Genomic DNA, 22367 nt, shown 5'->3' with positions numbered 1-22367 from the left:
CTCCTCAGGACTCCTGAACTCGCCGATCCTCTCTACGTTGCACAGGGGTAGCTTCTTCCTGGTGGGAGCACCGCCCCTCTCACCCGGCAGTGAAGTTGATGTCCAGCTGGGCAGGTGAGAGTCGGAGGTGTCCCAGTTGCTAGGAGAAACCTTGCAGCTGATCTTGCTCCCACCCGGACGATTACGATCTCACTGATGACTCGGGCCAGCGGTGGTGATGGCCTCTCGATTGATCGTGGCTTCTGTCCACTTCCCCGCTTCTCCCACCTGTGCACCGACACACCACATCATCGCAGAGACGATCATGGGGGACAGAGCAATCTCGGGAGAGGCAGGCTTTACGAAGGTTGCACGCTGTGCCCAGACACACACACACAGTGTTGCAGAGATCTAGGAAAGAAGCACTTTTCAGGCAATGCAGAGTTCACGAGGGTTACACGCTGTGCCCAGACTCACACACAAAGCATTACATAGATCTTGGAAACTTTGGTGTCCCTGAGTTTCCACAATAGGAGTCAAGCTCTCCTCAGGCCCTTGGAGCTGTCCTTTCAAGCAGAGGACACAGCACACATCAAAGTCCTCTTCCTTCCTTTGGAATAATAGCAACTGCAGGGCAGTCCTAGAACACACAGCAAGGACAGTCCTTCTTCTCAGTTTCTTTCACTCCAAATGCAGATCGGCCTTTTCAGCCCAGGGCTGACTCACCAAGACTCCTGGAGCCACCCTAGCCCCTGTCACTCCAAAGCCAGACAGTCAATCCATGATTAGGCAGAGGCACACAGGAGGGTTGGACAAGAAAACAGCCACTTTCTAAAAGTGCTATTTTCAAACATAGAATTTAAAAACCCTCCCTGCTAAAAGATGTGTTAGTACATTCCTAGTTCAGGGATACCAGACTCCAATTTTCTATCTTACTTCTATGGGAAGAAATGTTTGTAAATATGTTACAGAGAATCCCCCATTCTTTCCTATGGCCAAGATAGCCTTGTAATAGTGAAAAAAGAAATTGGCAGTATTTCACTATCAGGACATGGTACATAGACCAGTGCATGTCCTACCATTCACATACACTGCACCCTGACCAGGGGGGTACCTTGGGCCTACTATAGGGATGTCCTATGTGCAAGGAATGGGATGGGTAGGGCCTGGCAAGTGGGTGCACTTGCCAAGTCTAAATGGCAGTTAACAAATTGCACACAGGCCCTGTGGTGGCAGGCTTGAGACATCTTTTCCTGGATACATATGTGGGTGGGACAATCAGTGCTGCAAGCCCACTGGTAGCATTTGATTTACCAGCCCTGGCACACTCAGTGCACTTTACTAGGGACCTACTGGTAAAACAAATATGCCAATCTTGGATAACCAACCACATAACAATTTACACAGAGAGCATATGCACGTTAGCACTGATCAGCAGTGGTAAAGTGCCCAGAGTCCTAAAGCCAACAACCACAGGTCAGGAAAAACTAGGAGGAAGAAGCAAAGCATTTGGGGCTAACCCTGAAAAAAGGTTCATTTCCAACAAGGAAGAACCTCTAGACCTGGCTCTTCGATTGAACCGGAGCTGCGCCCCCTCCCCCCCCAGCACCTTGAGACCCTCACAGGTGAGTAGCACTCCGTTATTACCAACACTGTGGTGAGAAAACCACTAGGTGGGGTGACCTTTGTCACTCTCCACTGCCGGGTCCCTACGTACTCCATGGCAAGAGGAATAAAGGGAAAGCCCTGAGTTGGATTCTGACTCTGTAGGATTCACTGGTGGCGGCTGTCCTCCCCACCTATGTCCTGAAGAACTGGGACTTGACTATGAATACATGTTTTTCTCCCTTGTGTATTCATATGTCATCTATGTCACCCTTGTACAGCACCATTGTCACTTGCCACAATTAGTCACTTACTGTACACTTGAAATGTATGTAGTTATTGTAGTTTGTGTATTTTGTCACATGACAGCCAAATCTAATTTACATTGAACAGTAAGAATTCAATTTACTGTGTTATCAAAAATTTGTGGTGGTGTGTTTCTAAATATCTTTTATCTTCATGGAAATTCGTTTATTCCTAAAAAATACCCATTATGTAGTGAATACTATACACAAAACATTTGTCAGACCAGACAGAACCACTTTTGTTTATAGTGTACACTTACCCAGGTTCTGAGGGACACAGGGTCACCCCATTATTGGAGTCTTGTACAAGGCGGTCTTCCAACAGTAATCTGCCGGCGCACCTTTCCTCTTCAGGCAGACCAATACCAGGGCACTGGAACCCTCTTTGACTCTAGAAAGTAAAGAGGAGTAGTCCTTCTTGCACCCTCCTCTCTTCACACACAGAACAGTACCAGCGTAATTGTGTACACCTCACTCCACAAAACCAAAGCAGTCACCGCTTGAGGTAAAGTCCTTCCCCAGCTTTTTTCTTTTAAAGTCCTTTCCTTCAGGGATGAGGCTGGTCATGATGAAGCAAGGTGGAGAAACAACATTTTGTGTACCCCTTGTAAAGTCACACTTCCATAATCATAACTTGAACTAATTGAATGACGTGTGAATTAAACCAACTTGGAATAAAAGGTTGCACCTACACAGACATACGTGGGAACTAATTATGCTTTTATAGTAATCATAATTAACTAATTTTGTGATTCTGTCATGTCCTAAACTAATAAGCAGCTTTAAGATAATGGAATGCGGCATAACTGTGCTTTTGTTTACGTATTTTTGTAGCAAACAGGAGGATAAGTGAGATTATTATATTTATACGTTGCTTATTTTGCTAGGTAACTACTAATAAGGAAAAACCTTAGAAAGGGGGAAGGTAAACAGGAGAATTACATTTCTTAAAAAACGGTTATTTGTGTTTGTTTCTATGATAGTTCTCATTTTTTACTCGTGAGGCCTAAGAGAAAAAGGAGCCACTTGATTACTGTGGCCATAAAAGAAATACGCATGCGCAAATAAAATCCAAGTCCGAATGCGAGCTGCTTGTGCTTGGAGTGACTGCGGTTCAAGGACGGTGTGGCCTGGAAGTATAGATGGCTGCCAAAATGATGAGCACAATGGTTCAGAACGTGAGAGAATCCTACAAAGTTGCAAATGAAGAACAGGACTAGGCCGGACTTTGCCCAAAACAATGAACCCATTAGAAACTTGCTGACGGAAGGAAAAATAATATTATAAAGACGAAATGATGCTTATCCACCCCAAAATTGTCCAATCAGAACTTGAATTTAGGCTGAAAGTTACTCTTTTAGATAGATAGAGCTAGCAAAAAAGGTATAAAAAAGTGCTGATTTTATTGAAGAAAAAACTTCTTTTCGATTTCCTCGAGAGATGCTGTCGGAATGCTGATTTTCCTGAGATGTACGACTCTGAATAATTTTTCTATTTTCTTTGACATGGAGATGCACTTTAGTTGAGGGGTTACTTAGGGAAATTAGGAGAATAAATGAATTTGGGAACGATCTGTCTTTTGCTAATACTTGCATTTCTAAATTAAATGAAAATGTCTATTTCTGAATTTTCCCCAAAAAATAAATGAAACTAACTGTTTTCAATTAAATTATTATACTTTAAAATGTCGTTTTTGAAATAAAGAAAAATAAATAAAGTGCATAAACCTTTAGACATGCAGAACTTGCTCCTAATAAAATTTAGATGAATGGAGAATTAAGCTGGTCTTGAGTTTTCCTACGCCTAATTTTTTACTAGCAGATCCATTGATCTCAGTGGTGGTGTGTCTAAATAAATGTTTGTTAAATGGAAACCATGGTAAACTCATTTAAACTGCAGGTGTAAATAGTATACATATCCAGTTTTAGCCTAGACACTTCACTATGATACAGCAGCTCTCCTTTGAATTTCACCGATCCATGAAGTAGTATAAAGTGTTTAGTGAATGACTCGCAGTGTTATGGGCCCCACTGACGAGTAGATGTGTGATCTTGTACCTCAGGAAAAGGTGACATGTTATTAGAAATTATTTCCGGAGTGGCGCTGCATCAGTCACACCTGCGAGATTCCCTCCAGAGGCACAGATTACTTCCTCACCAAAGAGGTTGAAGCAGTGGTTCTTGTACGGTCCTTTCAAACAAGGGGGTTCACAGTACATTCATCCCCAAAATCAGCACAGGAACCTGGTTTCTTCTACATCTCTGAATACACATGCACGAGAACACAGTACCTTCAGTAAGTATGCCCCGTTGAATTCAACACAGCCCCGGGAGACAGTGATAACTCTCTGCAGTCCATGTGGCTCATAGACACTTAAGGCAGCAGGCTGCAGCAGCACAGATTTTAAGATTCTGAGGCACACTTGTAAGCTAAATAACGTGCCTCTGATAATGTTCCTGCTGAGAGGGCCTAGTTTTCTTCTCTCTACTGGCAGTTTTGAATCACCAGCATGACAAGCAGCGCTGATGTTAATTTTTCCTTGTGTGCCCAGATGTTTTCAGGAAACAGTTAAAATGTCAATATAACACAAGTAAATAATGTTCCTTCTAGAGGGAGATCAGCGTTTTGTCTAGTGGCAGGTCTCACTGATCATGAAGTAGTGCAGAGGGTTAATGTCCCTGCTGCAAAGAACGTGTACCATGCAGTTCACTAAACTGCATTTTATGAGGCTATCTCAGTGAGTTGCTGCATTTTGTCACAGAGCTCCATTCGTTACATGCAGTTCACAATATATGTATGAGATAGAACTCTGAAATGAAGCATGCATTATATTCCTCCTCACACGCCTCCTGCTGAGGCAGAAGTGCGCATGTTGACAGTGCAGATATGAACTAAATCAGACTTCCTCTGTGGCATGAAGTCTGAAGATGCATTAGGCATTAAAGGGTGATCCCTGACTCTGGCAGTGCTGTGCTGCGTTATACAACATGTCATTTTACTACTATTGCCAGATATCCTGGAAGCGATTCCTGGAGGGTGTCAATATATTTAGTACTACAGATTTCCTGGGACCACCCATCAACATCTATGCTTGTAGCATTTCTAAACTCTTCGCAGATCTTTTTCTATACTAGAAACCATCACAGATTTACCCCAGCCAAGTGCTGCTGTATCTCTCCATCAAATATTGGAGGAGGAAGTGATGAGCACCAAAGTTCGTGGGGGTGCAGGATTAGAGGCTTCTCCACATGACAACGTTTTCCTCCACAGCCCAAAAAAGAAACGTGTACATTTTCAAGGAGGCTCCATTTCAGCCATGCATACTTCTCCACTGTGGGGAACTCCACAGGAGGAATAGGAGCCTTTACCAAAGGTCACATGACATTACCATAAATCCACTTTCATAATAGCTGTGTCTTGTGCAATCATTGCTCACACGTATACAACATTTTTTTGTCTGTGAAAAAAGCCCCAACAACACTCATTGATTGCTGCCTTCCGGATTTACTATGATCTTATGTTATTCCTTATAAATTATGAGCCTGAATGATTCACAAACACTAACTACCCAACACGTGCGCAAAAGTAAAAACAATACATTTTCTTTAGAGAAACAGATTAAACAGGATTTAAAATTGTGCAGCTCTTCACCAGACAACACCACATAATTTAAAAAGATGCCCAGACTTGAACAGACAATTGTTTTCATTATTCCTTCTCCTTTCCCATCTTCTCTTGATGACTAATAGCTCTCTGCTTCCGAGGCGGCAGGGACGTGATGGTGCTGAGTTCACTCTGTGCGGTCTGCCTGACTGCTGTCTCAAAGATACTAAGGCCTTTACTTTCATCTGACCGGCCAATGCACTGACTTTATACCCTCGGATTTAAACAAGCCGTATCCGGCTTCTCCCTCAAGCATACCACCTGGCCTATCCGCGCCTTGTGTGGTGAAAAACATAGCTGCATCTATGCAGTGTGTTGATTGGCCCCTTAAATCGTCCCAGTGGACAGCAGCTTCCCTTTTCATTGCTGCACTCACCGCCCGTGCTTTATAATCCTGAAGGGTAGCAGTGGAGGTCAGTATGGGGCTGGTTCATTTTGGCAGTATGTAGGCCCAATGAGTCTTTTGTTCTGAGTTTTAATGATGATTTCCCCGATCTTACAGCAAGGCCTGAAGCAAGCTCACATGTATGGCATGATTACTAAAAAGTGATAACACCTATAACGTGAATGAAGTGATAGAAGGCAGCTATCTTATTTTCTTGCCTCGCCCACTGCAGATAATGTCCATCCCCAAAGGCTATGTGTGACAGGTCCCAGTGTGGGATGATTTGTTTTGGCTGTTTGTGGGCATGTAGGGTCTTGTGCACTGTTTTCTTGCTTATTTTTCTGCTATATAAAAACCTTGCCGAAGCAAGCCTAAATGCAGAGTCAACATCTCTCATACCTAAGTTATAAAACATATGTAGAGTTTATGGGTGGCAGCTTCCTTTTTCATTGCCGGCCTGCCACCTGTGCATACAGTCCTGAGGGGTAGCTTTTCAGGTCAGTGTGTAAAGTGACATTTCAGCCTGTATGGTCTGGTGCTCTGGGTTTTACTAGTGATTTTCGGAAAATACCACAAACCTTGCCTGAAGTATCCTTAAATAAACACAGTCGCACATTCCTTGCTAAACACCTACAGCATGTGAAGTGGCAGCCTTCAGCTAAGAGCTATCATTTTCCTTGCCTCTCCCACTGCTAGTACTGTCCCCAAAAGAGTAGATGTGACACCTCAGAGAGTGGGCTGATTTGTAGGCTGTTTGTTGGCCTGTTGAATCCGGTATGATGGGTTTTACTGTTGATATCCATTATATTACCACAAACTTTGCTCTGTAGCAAGCATAAATTCATGCAGTCTACCATACCTTGAAATCACATATATAGCATGTCTTGATAAGATAAAAATTACCCCTATTTGCAAATGGGCCGCTCTTTTAGCTATTGGAGTTGCTAATGAGGGCCACTTTTATTTTGGTGCCAGACTTACTTTCTGTCCCAGTGAGTCGCCAATGTATAAACACTTAAATGCACACTGGATGACAATATGAGTCGCTGAGACAATATGTACCTTTATAACCGGAGGCAGTAAATTACAGGAAGTCACTTTGGGAGACTGTAAGACTCCACAATCCATTGGTAAGGACGGCATTTAATGTGGTGAGAACAGGGGGCCTCTACATGCAGACATTCAGGCCAGGGATCAATGCAGAGTAAGATGGGGTAACACAGGGAAGGTGATACCATGATAGCAGGAGCAGAGAGAGAGAGAGGGCGAGAGAGGGGGGTAGAGACTGAGAGAGAGAGAGAGGGGAGAGAGAGAAAGGGGGGAGAAATATAAAGAGAGGTAGAAATGTTGATTTCTGAGACATATGCAGGGTAATGCCGTGGACGAACATAGAAGATACAGTATCTGTACACCCAGGGTAGCCCCAACGAGTGCAGGTAGGTGGGAATAGGAGAACGTAGGCCAGTAAGGCTTAACTAGAGAATACAAGCAGCACAAACCATGGGCCTGAGGCAGGTGGACACCGAAAGCCTAGGCAGGCAGTAACCAAAAAAGGAGGGCCCCCACTCTGCCTATTCCTTACAGTTGAAATTTACATTTACTGCTGTAGTGTGAGAATGCATTTCATAATAAGGAATATAAAGTAGGGTTGCCAAAAGAAAAATGCCACCCATGTGTTGTTTAAAGACCCTGAAAGACCTCGTCTTGACACTAAATAGGGTTATAAATAAAAATGTATGTATTAATTTGTAATGTGACTTTTCTGTCTTTGTTCCCTTTATTTATCAGTCATGGATCATTCAGGCAGCCCTAGAACATAATTAAAGCGCATCCTATTTCTATTTGCTGTTCGAAGTATGCACAGATAAGTATTGAAAATACGACTTTAGGTGACTGCTTATTTTTGCCGGTGGGGCAAAGGGGTAGGTGGTGGACCGGGCCGCTGGACCTCATTGTGCATTGCAAGGTAGGCCCTCAAGTTTTGTCGCGCCACTGCAGCATGCAGCATTGTATATTTTGGTTTACCATGTCTTCTCCTTCGATTCGCACAAGCTTTTTTTAAGTTCATGAGGCACACCGTCAACCTTCTTCAACAGCAACGAACTAAACTTCAAGGTGAGCTTTTCATAGATGATTTCTTCCGTGTTTTACTCAGTGTTTTCTTCTTTCGCATAGACTTACTTTGAGGGCATAATTAATTCAACAGTGCTATCTAGTGGTTTTGAGCTAATATACCTGAACATTCAGCAGTGCTTAAAATACAAGAGAGCACCGTAACTTATCAAATAGTGTTAATGTTTCAATCCCCCTGATTTCAACGTCATGACGAGATTTGCTATTAATGTTTCCGTTGTTAGGTCCTCTTCAATTTTCCTGCTCCATTCCGGACAACAGTGACTACATTAATTATTTTATGTTATTGTTTTGTTAATACTTATTTTAATATTTGCATGTTGAATTTTACATTCATGTATTATTGTTTGTGAGTTATTTTTATTTTATTATTGTATTTACGGTAGGAAAATTTCTCATATTGTTACCAATTGAAATTATTATTATATTACGAACTTAATTTTAATACGTTTTTCGTCATTCGATCTTATTTAATAATTTTGCGCATTCTATTGATTCTACATTTTAGTTCTTCAACTCTTAATTAATGTGCAATTTCTATGTAATTTATTTACATGTATTAGATGTGAATAGATTAACATTATGTACATTTACCGGTTTCATACTACGTAATTTAGTTTCATAAGGCTAAATATTTACATGTACTAGGTGTAAGTAGATTTATATTCTCTACAATTATTGGTTTCATATTTCATTTGCTGACGTCAGTTTACAAGGTACCTATTATTTTCCTTATTTTCCTTACGTTGCGCATTGTATTATTTTCTGAATTCAGTTATGCTACTTTCAATTTTCATGATGCTTCATGTTTTCATATGTTCATATGTTAATTGATTCTAACAATGTCTTGTACGAAGACATACATTTCATGAAATTATATTATTATTATAGTTATTACTCATGAGTTTTAAATGTTTTGAACACTTAATGCTTTTAGGTGATTATTTTGCCAGATTCTCACCGACCTTTTTATAGGTTTCATTCAGAATTAACTGTTCCTACTGGCAACTGACGTTTTCCTCTGTTCGTGCTCCTGTTAGGTGTTAATTTTCACCTTTCTTCTTAATTTATTGGAGATTCTACATGTTTTCTCCTGTGGAGCACTGCCTTTCTTCATGTATATTTCTTTGCGTAGTTATACCTTTCACTTCTTCGTTTGTTGGTTCACAATTTCACCAGTCTGCCCAATTGGTGTATTTTGCTTTACTTTCCACGTGATGTTCGGTGTCTACATTCTTACCATCTCCTTCTCTTTTGTCTTTTAAGGAGAAGATGTTTTCTCTCTTGTCATTGAAAGAAATAATTCTGCTGTCTTTCTCATTGTCCTTCCTTTTTGTTTGCATTTCTTCTATTCCTTCTCTTATCCTTTATGTATTTAAAACAGTGCTTCATATTTACCACATTAGCGTTTTTTCACTATTACTCTTTTCTCACTTGTTTTACTACTTCCACAATTTACCTCCTTTTCTTTTTTTTCACTATTACTAATTTCTCACTTCTTTTATCACCTCTTGTATTTAATTGTGATGTTTCTCCTTTCACATAATGGTTCCTTTCTTTTATTTTCTTTTTCTTACTTACCTAGTTGCTACTCTTCCTTAATTATTCATTGTTATTGATATGTTTCCACCTGATACTTCTTTTTAATACTGTTGTAAAAAAGGGAGATGTGTAGTGTCTTCACTGCATCTTTCACAGCCTCTGACTTGTTCCTGTAGAATGTTTATATTGCCATGTTGCATTCGAATGTTCCCTCACTCCCTGATGTCAGTTGAGACCTGAGGCTGAGCAGGTATGAACCTGCTCCTGGTGGGGTTCATTGAGTTCATTACTTTCATGTTCTTCTATGATTTGATTTTGATTTGATTTGTCAATTTATACAGCGCAGCGATTGCCCATGGGCGTCTTGGCGCTAAGATAAATCCTTTCCAGCTAGATGGCAAAGTCTGATGTTTATTCGGAGAACAGCCATGTTTTTATTTCCTTCCTGAAAGTTTCTAAGGATGGACAGGTTTTTATATACAGAGGCAGTTGATTCCATGTGCGTGCTGCATGCAGCAGGAAGCTTCTTCCTCCCCAGTTCGCTCTTTTAAATCTAGGAACAGTAATTAATTTCATTTGGCCCGATCTTAGAGGTCTCATGGGTTCATACTGTTTCAAATGATCCCTTAGAAACTTTGCACCCTTTCCCTGAAGTGCCTTGTATGTTATACAGAGTGATTTGAATTTCACCCTTTTTTCAATTGGTAGCCAGTGTAGACTTTTCAGTCTGTGTCTGATCGGCTCAAACCTGGGTATGTCCAGTACCAGTCTTGCTGCTGTATTCTGTAGACGCTGTAGTTTATCTGTGATCTTTTTCCTGGCTCCGGCGTATAAACCATTTCCATAATCCAGTCTTGCTAGAGCAAGTGCTGTGACTACTGTTTTTCGAGACTCTTGTGGTAGATATGGAAATAGTTTTTTTATCATTTTTAAGATGTACCAGAGTGATGATGACAGCTTGTTGGCTTGAGCTTCGAATGATAGATTCACATCAAGAGTGAAGCCCAAATTCTTCACTTTCTCTGATGATCCAGGGCATCTGCCCATGTCCGTGGGCCACCAGGCAGGGGACCAGATGTTAATGTCACCTCCCATTATCATCACTTCACTCTTGTCTCCATTAAGTTTTAGACAATTTCCTTCGATACATTGGCTGACCTGTATCATACAATGTTGGAATTTTTCTGCTGTACATACCTGGAATAAACCTGATTACCTATCACTCTGACTGAATACTTCATTCATTATCCATCCCTACACTCTCTCCCTATTGCTCTAAAGAATTGTTCAGATCTGCTATTGTTTAGAAAATCTCTAAAGACTTGAGAGTAGATCCAGTCAATGGTCTTTATCAATGTGTGCAGCAACGCCAAGACTCCTATGGGCATTCAAGCATGATATAAAATTAGAATCAAACCCAAATCAAGATAAAAGTGTTTCAATATATATTAACGGCATAGTGGATTATTTAAAAAGAACTCCGACAGACGCCCCAACATTGGCTGGTGCCCACGTGCCAGTCCTCATGTATGCGGACGACACGTTAATACTCTCCCGCACCCCAAGCGGTTTGCAAAAGGCAGTCAATGCTTTTGGTGAGTTCTGTGAGATTCGTGGACTAGAACTGAACGCTTCCAAGACAAAGTTCATGTGCATGAACCAAAGGTCGACATACAAAGGTGTAATTACTTACAATGGCATCCCTTTAGAACAGGTAGAGGCTTTTACCTATTTAGGTATAACACTCCAGGGCAACATGAGATGGGATACTCATATTGATACGGCAGTTCTAAAGTTTAATCAGCTAGCAGGTGTAGTAGCACTCAAACATCGAGCCTCGCTGACTAAACCAGTGAATTGTGCCCTTGAGATTTACAACATGAAGGTAATTAGCGCATCCCTCTATGGTGCAGAATTATGGGGATTCTCAAATCTAAAAAATCTGTCAATAGCAGAGAATAGGTTTCTACGGCGATGGATTACTGAAAGGATGAATGCATGAATGAAAGGGGGAATGGATAGATAATGAAAGAAAGGATGGATGGATGAGTGAATGAATGGAAGTATGGATGAGAGAAAAGGTAAATAGATGGATGTATGGGTGGAAGGGTAGATGGATGGGTAAAAGTGTGGATGGGTGTGTGAAAGGATGGATGGATGAGTGAAAGGGCAGCTGATGGGCGAGTGAATTGGTGGATAGGTGTGTCAAAGGATGGATGGGTGGATGAATGAAAGGGTAGATGATGGGCAAGTGAATGGGTGGATGGATGAATTGATAAGTGAAATGGTGAATGGATGGATGAGTGAAAGGGTGGATGTAAGGATTGATGAGTTAGTGAAAGGGGGTAGATGGACAAAAGGATGGATAGATGAGTGAAGTGAAAGGGTGGATGGATGAGAGAACGGATGGCTGGATGAGTGAATGGATGGTTGGATGAGTGAAAGAATGGATGAGTAATAGGATCAATGGTTGGATTCATAAATGGATGAGTAAATGGGTGGGTAGATGGATGGATAAGTGAAAGGGGGATGGAGAGAGAAAGGGAGGATGAATGACTGAAAGGGTGAATGGGTGGAAGGATAAATGACTAGGTGAATGGATGAGTAAGTGAATGGGTGGATGGATGAGTAAGTGAATGGATGGCTGAGTGGAAGAGTGGATGCATGGATGATTGTACAGATGGGTGGGGTGAAAGGGTGGGTAGATGAATAATGGATGGATGAGTGAAAGGGTGGATGGAGGGATGGATGAGTGAAATGATGGACGGAAGGATATATGGTGGATAGGTGAGCAAATGGTTGAATATGTTTGGATATAGATGGGCACACAGATGGAAGGACAGACCTTTTTAGTGTAAAAATAAGGCTGGGGATACTGATTACGACAGACCAAACTCAATGTTCCATTTTCTCAGAGCTGGTCTCAGTACCAAAAGGTACTGAAAGCAGCAGCTGGCAAAAAATAAGGGTTTGGGACCAGGTACTCTGTTGGGGAAAAAAACCATGGATTGGGATGCAGCCACAGTGATTGCCAGTGAATGAGATTAATAATTCAAGCATTCCAACCAATATAATACCTTCATTGCGTCCCAAATACTTTAAGGAAGATAACAGGAGGTACACACCACCCACCCACCCACCGGTAAAAAAATGGTGGGGAGCCACGGCCAACTGCCGATTAGGTCAGGGGAGCCACAGGTCAAAAAAGTTTGGGAACCACGGCCTTATGGTCATTACGAGGACTGGTAGTAATTTTTAAGAGTATCTGAGAAGGAGCAACATGAGAGGGTCCCAAAAGGGTAAAGAAATATATGTAAGAAAACGTTTGTGAAACGTTAGGTGTAAATGGCTTTAGTGTTGGGAGCATGGACCATCTGAGGGCTCACCAACAGAATCGAGTGGGAGGGAAGGGAAGAAGATGGCCATCGCTCTCCTGGAGCTGCTGTAGGATGGCAAACTCAAAGTTGTCAACACAAAATCTTCATTTGCTACCAGCCAATCAGATTACTCGAATGCTCAAATCCTTGCCATTTTTGAAATTCACTTTCCTTTGAGGATTCGAAGTATTGGTTTCTCAGAGGACCAATCAGTTAATGGTAAAGATATAAAGAAGACCAGCCTGCTTGACGCCTATTTGTAACGCACATTTCTAAAAGCTGCTGAACCTATTTAACCACAGCAAGCTAAGGCACTCTTCTAGGTAAAGCTCTAGTTTCATGTTAAGTTTGGGGCAAATCCTTTTTGTGGTATTTGTGTAAGAAACAACAATTTTTTCTGCTTGAGTTGAAAATATACCTTTTTGGACCACCCCTGTGACTCCCCTCGCATAGATGTGCACAAAGCTTAACATGCCTAAACGTAGTCACCTATGCTATTTCATTGGAAAATATGGTGCAGCTTTGTTGAGCATTACCAGTGCTATATCAATGATAATAACACTTTGAAGTAATGTCAAAATAGTTAGAAAGAACAGCAGGCTGTAAGTTTGATTGTAGGTCTTCGTTGCATCTTCTTCACAAGAGACCTTATCCTTCAGTAAGCATATTCAACTGACATTAAGTTCAAGACTAAACATTCTAAACTAGCAATATTCTATTTAAGAACATAATGTAGGTGCATGTGCCAGGAACAGGGAAGAAAGACTAAGTAGTAATAAGAACACTACACACTTTTTTTCCACGAACAGTGCTTCCTCACCATAACTGCAAAGCCATTATTTATCACCGACTTGTCAGGATGAATATTGCCGTTTTTTTTTACCTTTTCAGATATGCTATCCATTTTGTCGGCCCAGACATTTGTGGTTTTGTTGTGGGACCTGTTGCAATAACATACTGAAAAACACAGAATAGCATAAATACACGGATAAACAACATGTACTGTACCTTGCTTTGCGGGGACCTCGTCACTGGTTTCGAAGTGCTCAGATGTACTCCATTCACTCCAGCTGCCCTTAAAATACTCCCCATATGGCTTGGAGCGAACTTTCACCTCATACTTTGCACCTCGTGCCAACTTTTGTTCAAGTAAACGAAAATGAAGAAACGTGATCTCTGTAAGCTAAAATGAAACGGATGAGTTTGAAATGAGTCGAGGGTTTTAACTTAAGAAATGCAAGCAGGCAGCCAGACTTGTGGGAAGCACTATGCTTTCAACATTGACTATTGCCTCATGTAGTCCGCCTTTTGCTTGGTGCGTGCAGCAAATACAGACTCGAAAACACATGCTTTACTCAGTGCTTAATTTGTTAAATATTAAATGCAGGTGCTCAATTTTTGGGGGGGTGAGGCCACACCCACTTCCCTGGCCGCACCCACTTCATCTACTGGCCCCACCGACTTCCTCTATTGTCTCTACCCACATCCCCAACTAGCACTACCTGAAGCCAGATGTAATACCCGATCTGAATTTCAGCAAGCATTGATTACAAGAAGAAAGATCTTTCCTCCCAACTGTGAATCACATCTCCTGATGGAGAACTATTGGAGACAGCTGGGCATTGATTAGGCATGAGCGGAAAATCCGTTACGCCCGCGGATTTTGCAGATTTTTGGGAAATCCGCAATCCGCGAATTTTGCGGATTTCCCGCAAAATCCGCAAAAAAAAATCCGCGGACGTAACGGGTTCAATAGTTGAACCCCCACTCATGTAACTATTTTACAATGGCGCCAGCAAGCTGCCAGCACCGTTGTAAAATAGTTACAAAGTTAGCTTGCACAGGAACCACTAGATAAAACGAAGCAGGTGCTGCTTTATTTTATCTAAGTGCTTCCTGTGCAAGCTAACTTTGTAACTATTTTACAACGACGCTGGCAGCTTGCTGGCGCCATTGTAAAATAGTTACATCATACATGCCAACATTTCAGAAGAGCAAAGTGGGAGATTTAAAAAAAAAAATCGGGAGAATGGGGCCTTGAATCGGGTTACTGGCATGTACGGGCTTCAATGCGCGCAATGGCAGGCAGAGAGAGGGTGATGCAAGTGCTGTGCACCCCCTACCCGTGGGCTTTCCAGGGCGCACACACAGCCGGCATGTCTGTTACATGAGTAGGCTGGGCACATTGTGTTCGCCCGGGTTTCTGCAAGTTCGCGAGGGTTTTGTACAATTTCGCAATTTGCGAAATTGTACAAAACCCTCGCGAACTTGCAGAAACCCGTGCAAACACACCCAAAAAAATCCGCTAAATCCGCGAGAATTCGCGGATTTTGCAGATTTTCGCAATCCGCAAATTCCCAAATCCGCAAATTCGCGGATTGCCAATCCGCAAAATCCGCCCATGCCTAGCATTGATCTGTGTGCTGAGGAATTTTTCACAATGGGGTCTTGATCTAATGAGACAAAGTCCCACTTTCATCACTACACTCCCCCAAGGTTGATACCCAACTACCTTTGACAGCTTTTTATTGAAGGAGACGACCTACTTTCTCACTGGGAGTAGAAAAGAGACTGAGAGACCCACAGATCCTGAAATGTATTTTCAAAAACAATATATATTCAAATCTATTCAAAGACCTAGGGGAATACATGCTAGTCATCAGACAGAATAGAATTCCTGATACCCACTCGCCCTCAGAGCCCTCAACATTACATGGAAACAGGAGAAATCACATATAACAACCACAAGCCACTATGGTGTATGAATGGAAAGGGGAGACCACTCGGTACACCCGAACGTATGGATGGGTGCCCCGATCCCCCGGGAAACCATTGTGGGCGGGGGGCGTGTCCCGGCTGGTATGCCCGAAGCGGCGTGGTTGGAACGCGCTCCTCCCGCCCAAAAGAGGTTGTCCTAAACACCCGCCCGGAAGTCCGTGCACTGATGGGCGTGCTTGAGGCGGGGCCCCGCCCTCCCGCAGCTGGATAAATAGTGCGGGAATCCAACAAAGCTTCCTCTTGTTCCTGTGCTCTGAATGCTGCACCACTCGTCGCTTGTGAGCCCTCAAGGGAACAAGCTGCACTTTTTGAGAACTTTTAATATTTGTCTTTCTCTTTCAGTTACCAAGGCGTAGTTGGAGATCGAGTCGCTTCCGTAGGACAGGTCGTGCGGATCGATCACAGACATGCCTGGCAAGAAGCCCGGAAAGAGCTCCGAGATGGAAAGGATGCTGCGCACGTTGGTGAACCAAGTGGCGGTGATGGACCGAAAATTCGGTAAAGTTGACCGCTAGATCGCGGCTTGGCGGCACTCAGGAAACAGGTGGAGGCCCAGAATGCCCCCTCGGAGCGACCTAAGAGGGTCATAGGACAGGCCTTGCCAAACGTCACCCCAGGGGATAAGGGTAAAAAGGGGAAGGCGGGTCCCAGCGAGGCCCCATTTCCGGTAGAAACTCCACCAATTCCAGTAGCGCCAGCGACCAGCCCGGTACCGGGACCGGATGGGGAGTTGCCTATCCCCGTGGTTATCACGCCGCTGGTGGATGACCAGATGCCCCCGGAATTAGCGCTTCAGTTAGCAGCAGTGTTACCATGGCTAAAGAAGAGAGCGGGGGGGATCTGCGGCTGCGGGAGACCCGGCTGAAGAGGCCAGAAAAATTATTGAGCAGTTACGGCAGGCAAGGGATGCCGGGACAGCGAATGTGCCTTCTATTTCCCCACAGGTGGCGAAGGTGGTCACGGCTGACAACCTGGAGAAATCAACGGTCGCGGCTGGAAGCGCGGCAGAAGCCGGTAAAAGATCGTTACCGATGGTGGGGGAGGACGCGGTACCCTCAAGGCGGGAAAGTTTAGCTCAACTTGTTCTCATGGTTACGAAAGAAATGGTGTGGGCAAACAAGTACATTAACATGTTTTCACTGTTGACTGATCATCGTGAGTTAGAGTATGCAAAGTCCCAGAAAAATTTGTGGCACCCCAGTGTATGGCGAGCCAAGATGGCAGAATTCGGGATCGATGAGACGATGATGAACTGGATCAGGGCCTTTTCTATCTTTTGTGGCGATTATCGGGGAACGTACACCAGAGGTGTTGAGTGACTTGGCATGTTATCAGAGTAAAATCACGTATTTCCATGCGAAGTATGGGGGTGATGAATGGAAAGGCTATGATATGGAATTTAATGCGGCCTTGACATGGGATTGTTTGGATACAGTGTCCTGGCATGCGCAGCTCTTGCCAGGACCAGCGAGGGCTTCAGGGTCGAGCGCGAAAGGCTCCGGGGTATTCCCTCAGAGGCAGTCACAGCCCTTTCGGGCGAGCTCTGGGGGGGAGTCCCAACCTAGGTCGGGCGGGAATGGAAGCAAGCGAGGGGTGTGTTGGGGCTTTAACAAAGGAACTTGTAACAGGCCCCAAGGAACGTATAGGTTCCGGCACGCGTGATCGGGCTGTGGAAATTCCTCACACCCGGAAACCAGTTGCCGATCGAAGGCCAATGGCGCAGGAGGAAAAGGAGGTCCCAAGCAGGATTGATGCGGTGCCTCTGAAGCAAATATCTTCGCCCGTAGATATCTTGGCTTTGACCTCTTGGCTAAACGAATACCCTCATCATGCGTCCGCCGGGTCTCTGAGGGATGGCTTCTAATATGGCTTCAGGGTCCCGGCGGGCAATTTTCGTGGGAACTCTTCCTGTAAAAATCAGTTGTCTATTCAACACAACCCAACAGTTGCCGCCAAAAAGATAGCAAAAGAGGTTAGCTTGGGGCGAGTGGCAGGACAATTTGGCGACCCACCAGTAGTGGATTTTGTGTGTTCCCCGTTAGGAGTGGTTCAGAAGAAAGACCCAGGGGAGTATAGACTCATTCACAATCTATCGGCAACGAGGGGGGCCTCAGTAAATGAAGCGATTGACCCCGAGGTATGTTCGGTGAAGTATGCATCGTTCGATGACGCAGTAGTACTGTTGATTCGCCTGGTCCCCGGTGCATTGTTAGCTAAATCAGACATTGAATCTGCATTCAGGTTGCTCCCAGTACACCCACAAGACCAGCGCCTGCTGGGATTCACGTTTCAGGGGAAATACTACATGGATATGTGCATGCCAATGGGTTGTTCAATTTCGTGTGCCTATTTTGAAATGTTCCGCTCGTTTTTAGAATGGGTGTTCACAAAGGCCACAGGGCACAAACATGTGATGCACTATCTGGATGATTTCCTCTTTCTTGGCCCAGCGGGCACTCGGGACTGCGCGCGGGCATTGCAGGACTTCTGCGTGCTCATGCGGGGTTTTGGGGTTCCATTGGCGCCAGGTAAGACGGTTGGGCCGACTACCTCCCTCGAGTTTCTGGGTATAGAACTAGACTCGGAGGAGGGGTGTTTCCGTTTGCCGACGGAGAAGGTTGCCAAGTTTAGGGCATCCCTGGTACAGTGTCTCCGGATGGAGAAGGTGACCCTGCACCAGTTGCAACAGACAGTGGGTCAGCTTAACTTTGCATTGAGAGCGATACCGATGGCTCGCCCTTTCTCTCGATCCATTGCCCAATCCATGGTGGGCCTTAGGGAAAGGCACCATAGCACAAGACTGTCGGCAGAGGTTCGCCAGGACATGCTCATTTGGCTGGCATTCCTGGCGGACTTCAATGGCCGAGTGGTATGGAGCAAACCCCCAGGCTCGTCGGTGGAACTCGGCTTATGGACCGACTCGGCGAACAGCGTGGGGTTTGGTGCAATCTTCGGAAATCGGTGGTCGGCACTTAACGATAAACTATCAATCTTCAGCCAAACTTGGCCAACTTCAAAAACAACTCTGCCAGTACCTGTTCCAAGTGACAGCACTACAATAATATACAGCCAAATGCACCTGTTCCAAACAAAGCCCCTGCCGAAAAAACCTACCCAAACATCCTCCCACAAAAAAGCCAAAGCCCAGGAAGGGAGGGAGGGGACAAAAACCGGACTTACAGCGCTCCCAGCCACCAGGTCACCAGAACCTAAAATGGTGGCTGGGCAGGCGCCAATCTCCCCTAAATAGTCTTGGGCTATCTTTTTAAATTGGGCTGCTTTTGGGCTATTCCCAAAGCTTCCCAAACGATAAACTACCAAACTCCAGCCAAACTTGGCCAACTTCAAAAACAACTCCGCCACCCAGGAAAAGGCGGGAGGGTAGGCAAAATATGCGCCTCCCCATTTATCTGCCCCTCACCCCCCAGCCCTAACTCACTGCCTTGCCGACCCTAGCTAACTACCTGCTCACTGTCTGCGCACACCCAGCAGCCTGGCCAGCACTTCTCACAACTCTAACAAATAAAGATCCATACCAAGGCGTGAAAGGTGGACCCCGTCGCCCCTGAACAACTCCGGCACACCATAACGAATGTCCTTGTGCCAAATTCTAGAAAAACCCGAATGTGGATAGAACCGCACCATTTCCACATTCACCTTCCTCCGGGCCTTATCCACTGCTTTAGGGTTCACTGCACCCATCCACACCTGACGTGGAACAAACTCCGTACAGACTACAGTGCACCCTGACCACTGCCTCTTAATCTCCTCCAAATCCTTCCTCATGGCCCTCATCAACACCAGTCCTGTCTCCCCGACCACGTTGTTCTCACCCAAATGAGGGACCAGGACATCCCGACACCTACCCGCCACCAACATCTTGTTAAGCGTCGCCAACAGTTCCCTTCCTTTCCAACACACATTAAACACATGTGGGTTAAATCCCAGGTTGTCTCCAAAATAACTGGCACAGGCCTGTACTTGTGCCCATTTAACAAACGAATGGCCCACGATCCACAATGACATATCCTTGATGAGGGGACCCGCCACCGAACCTGACACAAAAAACATGAGTGAGTACCAGAGAAACATACACAACGGCGATATAATTGGCTAGAATCGCAGCGCACATAACGCCTGTAGCAGTCGGACGACCACCTTCCCAAGTGCATGATGTCCCCTCGCCCCCACCCTTGTTTGTGCGCCCCCGATGCCACGCGGATCCGAAAGGAATACGTGCCATAACTTCTCCCATCTCAAACCCAGAAGGGCTAGAGCCTCCCGCAACATAGCCAGCCACTGCGAGCCTGTTGCCGCCCGCACATTCGCGTGCTTAAAATCCGCACATTCCGCTGGCACCCCAGCCCTCAGTCTCAACCCCCACTGCACCGGGCATATCCAATCAGAATACCCCGCCTGCAAGGACACCCACTGACCCACGCCCCGCTGGTCCATCTTAGACTTCCGTAGCCATAGACATGCCTCCGTCCCTCTAAAAGAAACCTCAGACCACAAAATCCCAGCGCCTCCTCTGGCTCCCAACAACTCAGACACCCAAAAAGCCCCGAAAACCATCCACATCATTGTGGAAAACAGGCAGCTTTCCCCAGTGTCCTTGCAAATCCGCTGCAAGGCTCCCAACACTCGTTTAAGCAGGTCCCAAGACAAGGGTTGCCGGACCCGGCACACCCTCCCACACTCCCGGGCCCAACCCTCCAGCATCCGAGAGCCAAGCTCCCCGCCGACAGCAAGTAACCCCACAGGAGTTTACTCATAAAAGCGATCCCCGCCAGCTTCCCCACTATTGTGACCCGCTTGAGCCCCTTCTCAATTAGGGACAAGGATAAACTGTATAACATCCTCCTGCCGCCCCCTCTCCAAAAGCCGCCGTCTTGCCCCAGATGCCACAAACTCCTCCCATGCTGTCTTGTAAGTCACCCTAGTCGAGTACGCCAAGGACCCTAAAACCAGCTGCAGCATCCTGTGTTGCCTACGTACCACAGTTGCAGCGGCATGCTAGTCGGCTCCCGATACGCGTCCTTGGCTAACCCACAAAATTTCCCCCACTGCGAACGAGACAAAGCATTGGCTATGTTATTGTCAACCCCGGGGCCATGCACCACGTGAAAATCAATATCATGCCGCAAGCAGCCCAGCACAAACACTCGCAGCAACTTCAGCACCTGCGCATCTCTAGCCGACTGCCTATTGACCACCTCCACCAAAGCCATGTTATCAACATGAAACATCACTCTTCTGTTTGCCAACACCCCCCCCCAAAGTGAGATCACCACCAACAAAGGGTAGAGCTCAAGGAAGGCAATGCTCCTACCACCCCCCGCCCACTCCGGGGGCCACTTCTCTGCACACCATCTCCCCTGCCAGTACAGCCCGAAGCCGTCGCTCCGTGCCACGCCAGAAAAAATTTGGACATCCCAGACAAGGTCCTCACCCCTCTGCATGGGGACCCTGTTAAAGTTCTGCAAAAAGAACTGCCACATCTTTAGGCCCTCCCGAATACCCGCAGACAGCCGCACGTGATGATGCGGTGGCCTCCGCCCAGCCAAAGCCCTGCCCAATCTCCTACAGAAAGTCCACCCCACTCGCACCACCCTGCAAGTGAAATTGAGGTGACCCAACAGTACCTGTATATTCAAGACTGTGACTTTATGGCTTGCCAACAGAATTTCCAGCAGCTCCAAAATTTGCTGCTTCTTTTCCGCTGGTAAACGGGCCTCCCTTGCCCCCGAGTCCAGCTCAATTCCCAAAAATGACAGCGCCGTGCATGGCCCCACTGTCTTCTCTGGTGCCAATGGCACGCTCAACTCCCCCATGATCTCCTGAAACCTGTCCAGCGTAGCCTGGCATTCCGCGGAGCCTGTGGTGCCAACCAAGAAAAAGTAATCCAGGTAGTGCGTTACTCCTTGGTGACCCGTCCTTTCCGTGAACAATCATTGCAGGAACGTACTGAAGCATTCAAAGAGTGCGCAAGACATCAAGCAGCCCATCGGCAACGCTTTGTCCACGTACCAGCGGTCATTAAACTGGATCCCCAGTACGCCCCAATCGGCTGGGTAGACTGGAAGCAGCCGGAAAGCTGACTTGATTTCACACTTTGCTATCCTTGCTGTTGCGCCCGTGGTCACCACCCAGGACATGGCTGCATCAACAGAGGAATAAGACACCGTGGTCTCCCGCTCATCAATAAAATCATTTACAGAGCCACCTTCGGGCCACGACAAATGATGAATGAGGCGAAATTGCCCCTTTTCCTTCTTTGGCACTACCCCAATGGGGTACACAATCAAGTCCGCCAATGGCCAGACCTCAAAGGGTCTGACCATGAGGCCCTCTCCCACTTCCTTATCCATCTTGTCTTGCATCACCTCAGGGTGCTCCTTGGCGGACTTCAAATTGTTGGCCCACTTCCGAACCAGTGGCCCCTCGTAGCCCAACCGAAACCCTTCCAGAAACCCCATCCGCAAATGATCTGCAACCCCTTTTGTCCGGATAGTCCTGTAGAGCTGCCACCAAACGGTCGACTCTAACTGGAGTATGAGCCCTTTGGCCCAGGCCCCTCGACCACCCCCAGGTTGCTGC

At 45.5% G+C, this 22367-nt stretch overlaps 1 protein-coding gene across 1 annotated transcript in view; it reads right to left on the bottom strand.

The window, feature by feature from the left end:
• IL7R (interleukin 7 receptor) overlaps positions 1–22367 on the bottom strand; it is a 369475-nt gene that overhangs the window by 139506 nt on the left and 207602 nt on the right. The window contains exon 5 of the mRNA XM_086960526.1: positions 13998–14172. Within this exon, the coding sequence (XP_086816652.1) occupies positions 13998–14172 (175 nt within the window). The remainder of the gene's footprint in view (positions 1–13997; positions 14173–22367) is intronic.

The sequence above is a fragment of the Lissotriton vulgaris genome, chromosome 3_1, assembly GCF_964263255.1.
Source record: "Lissotriton vulgaris chromosome 3_1, aLisVul1.2, whole genome shotgun sequence".
Taxonomy (NCBI): domain Eukaryota; kingdom Metazoa; phylum Chordata; class Amphibia; order Caudata; family Salamandridae; genus Lissotriton; species Lissotriton vulgaris.
Note: the sequence above shows the minus strand (reverse complement) of the source record. Positions and strands in the feature narration are given on the sequence as shown.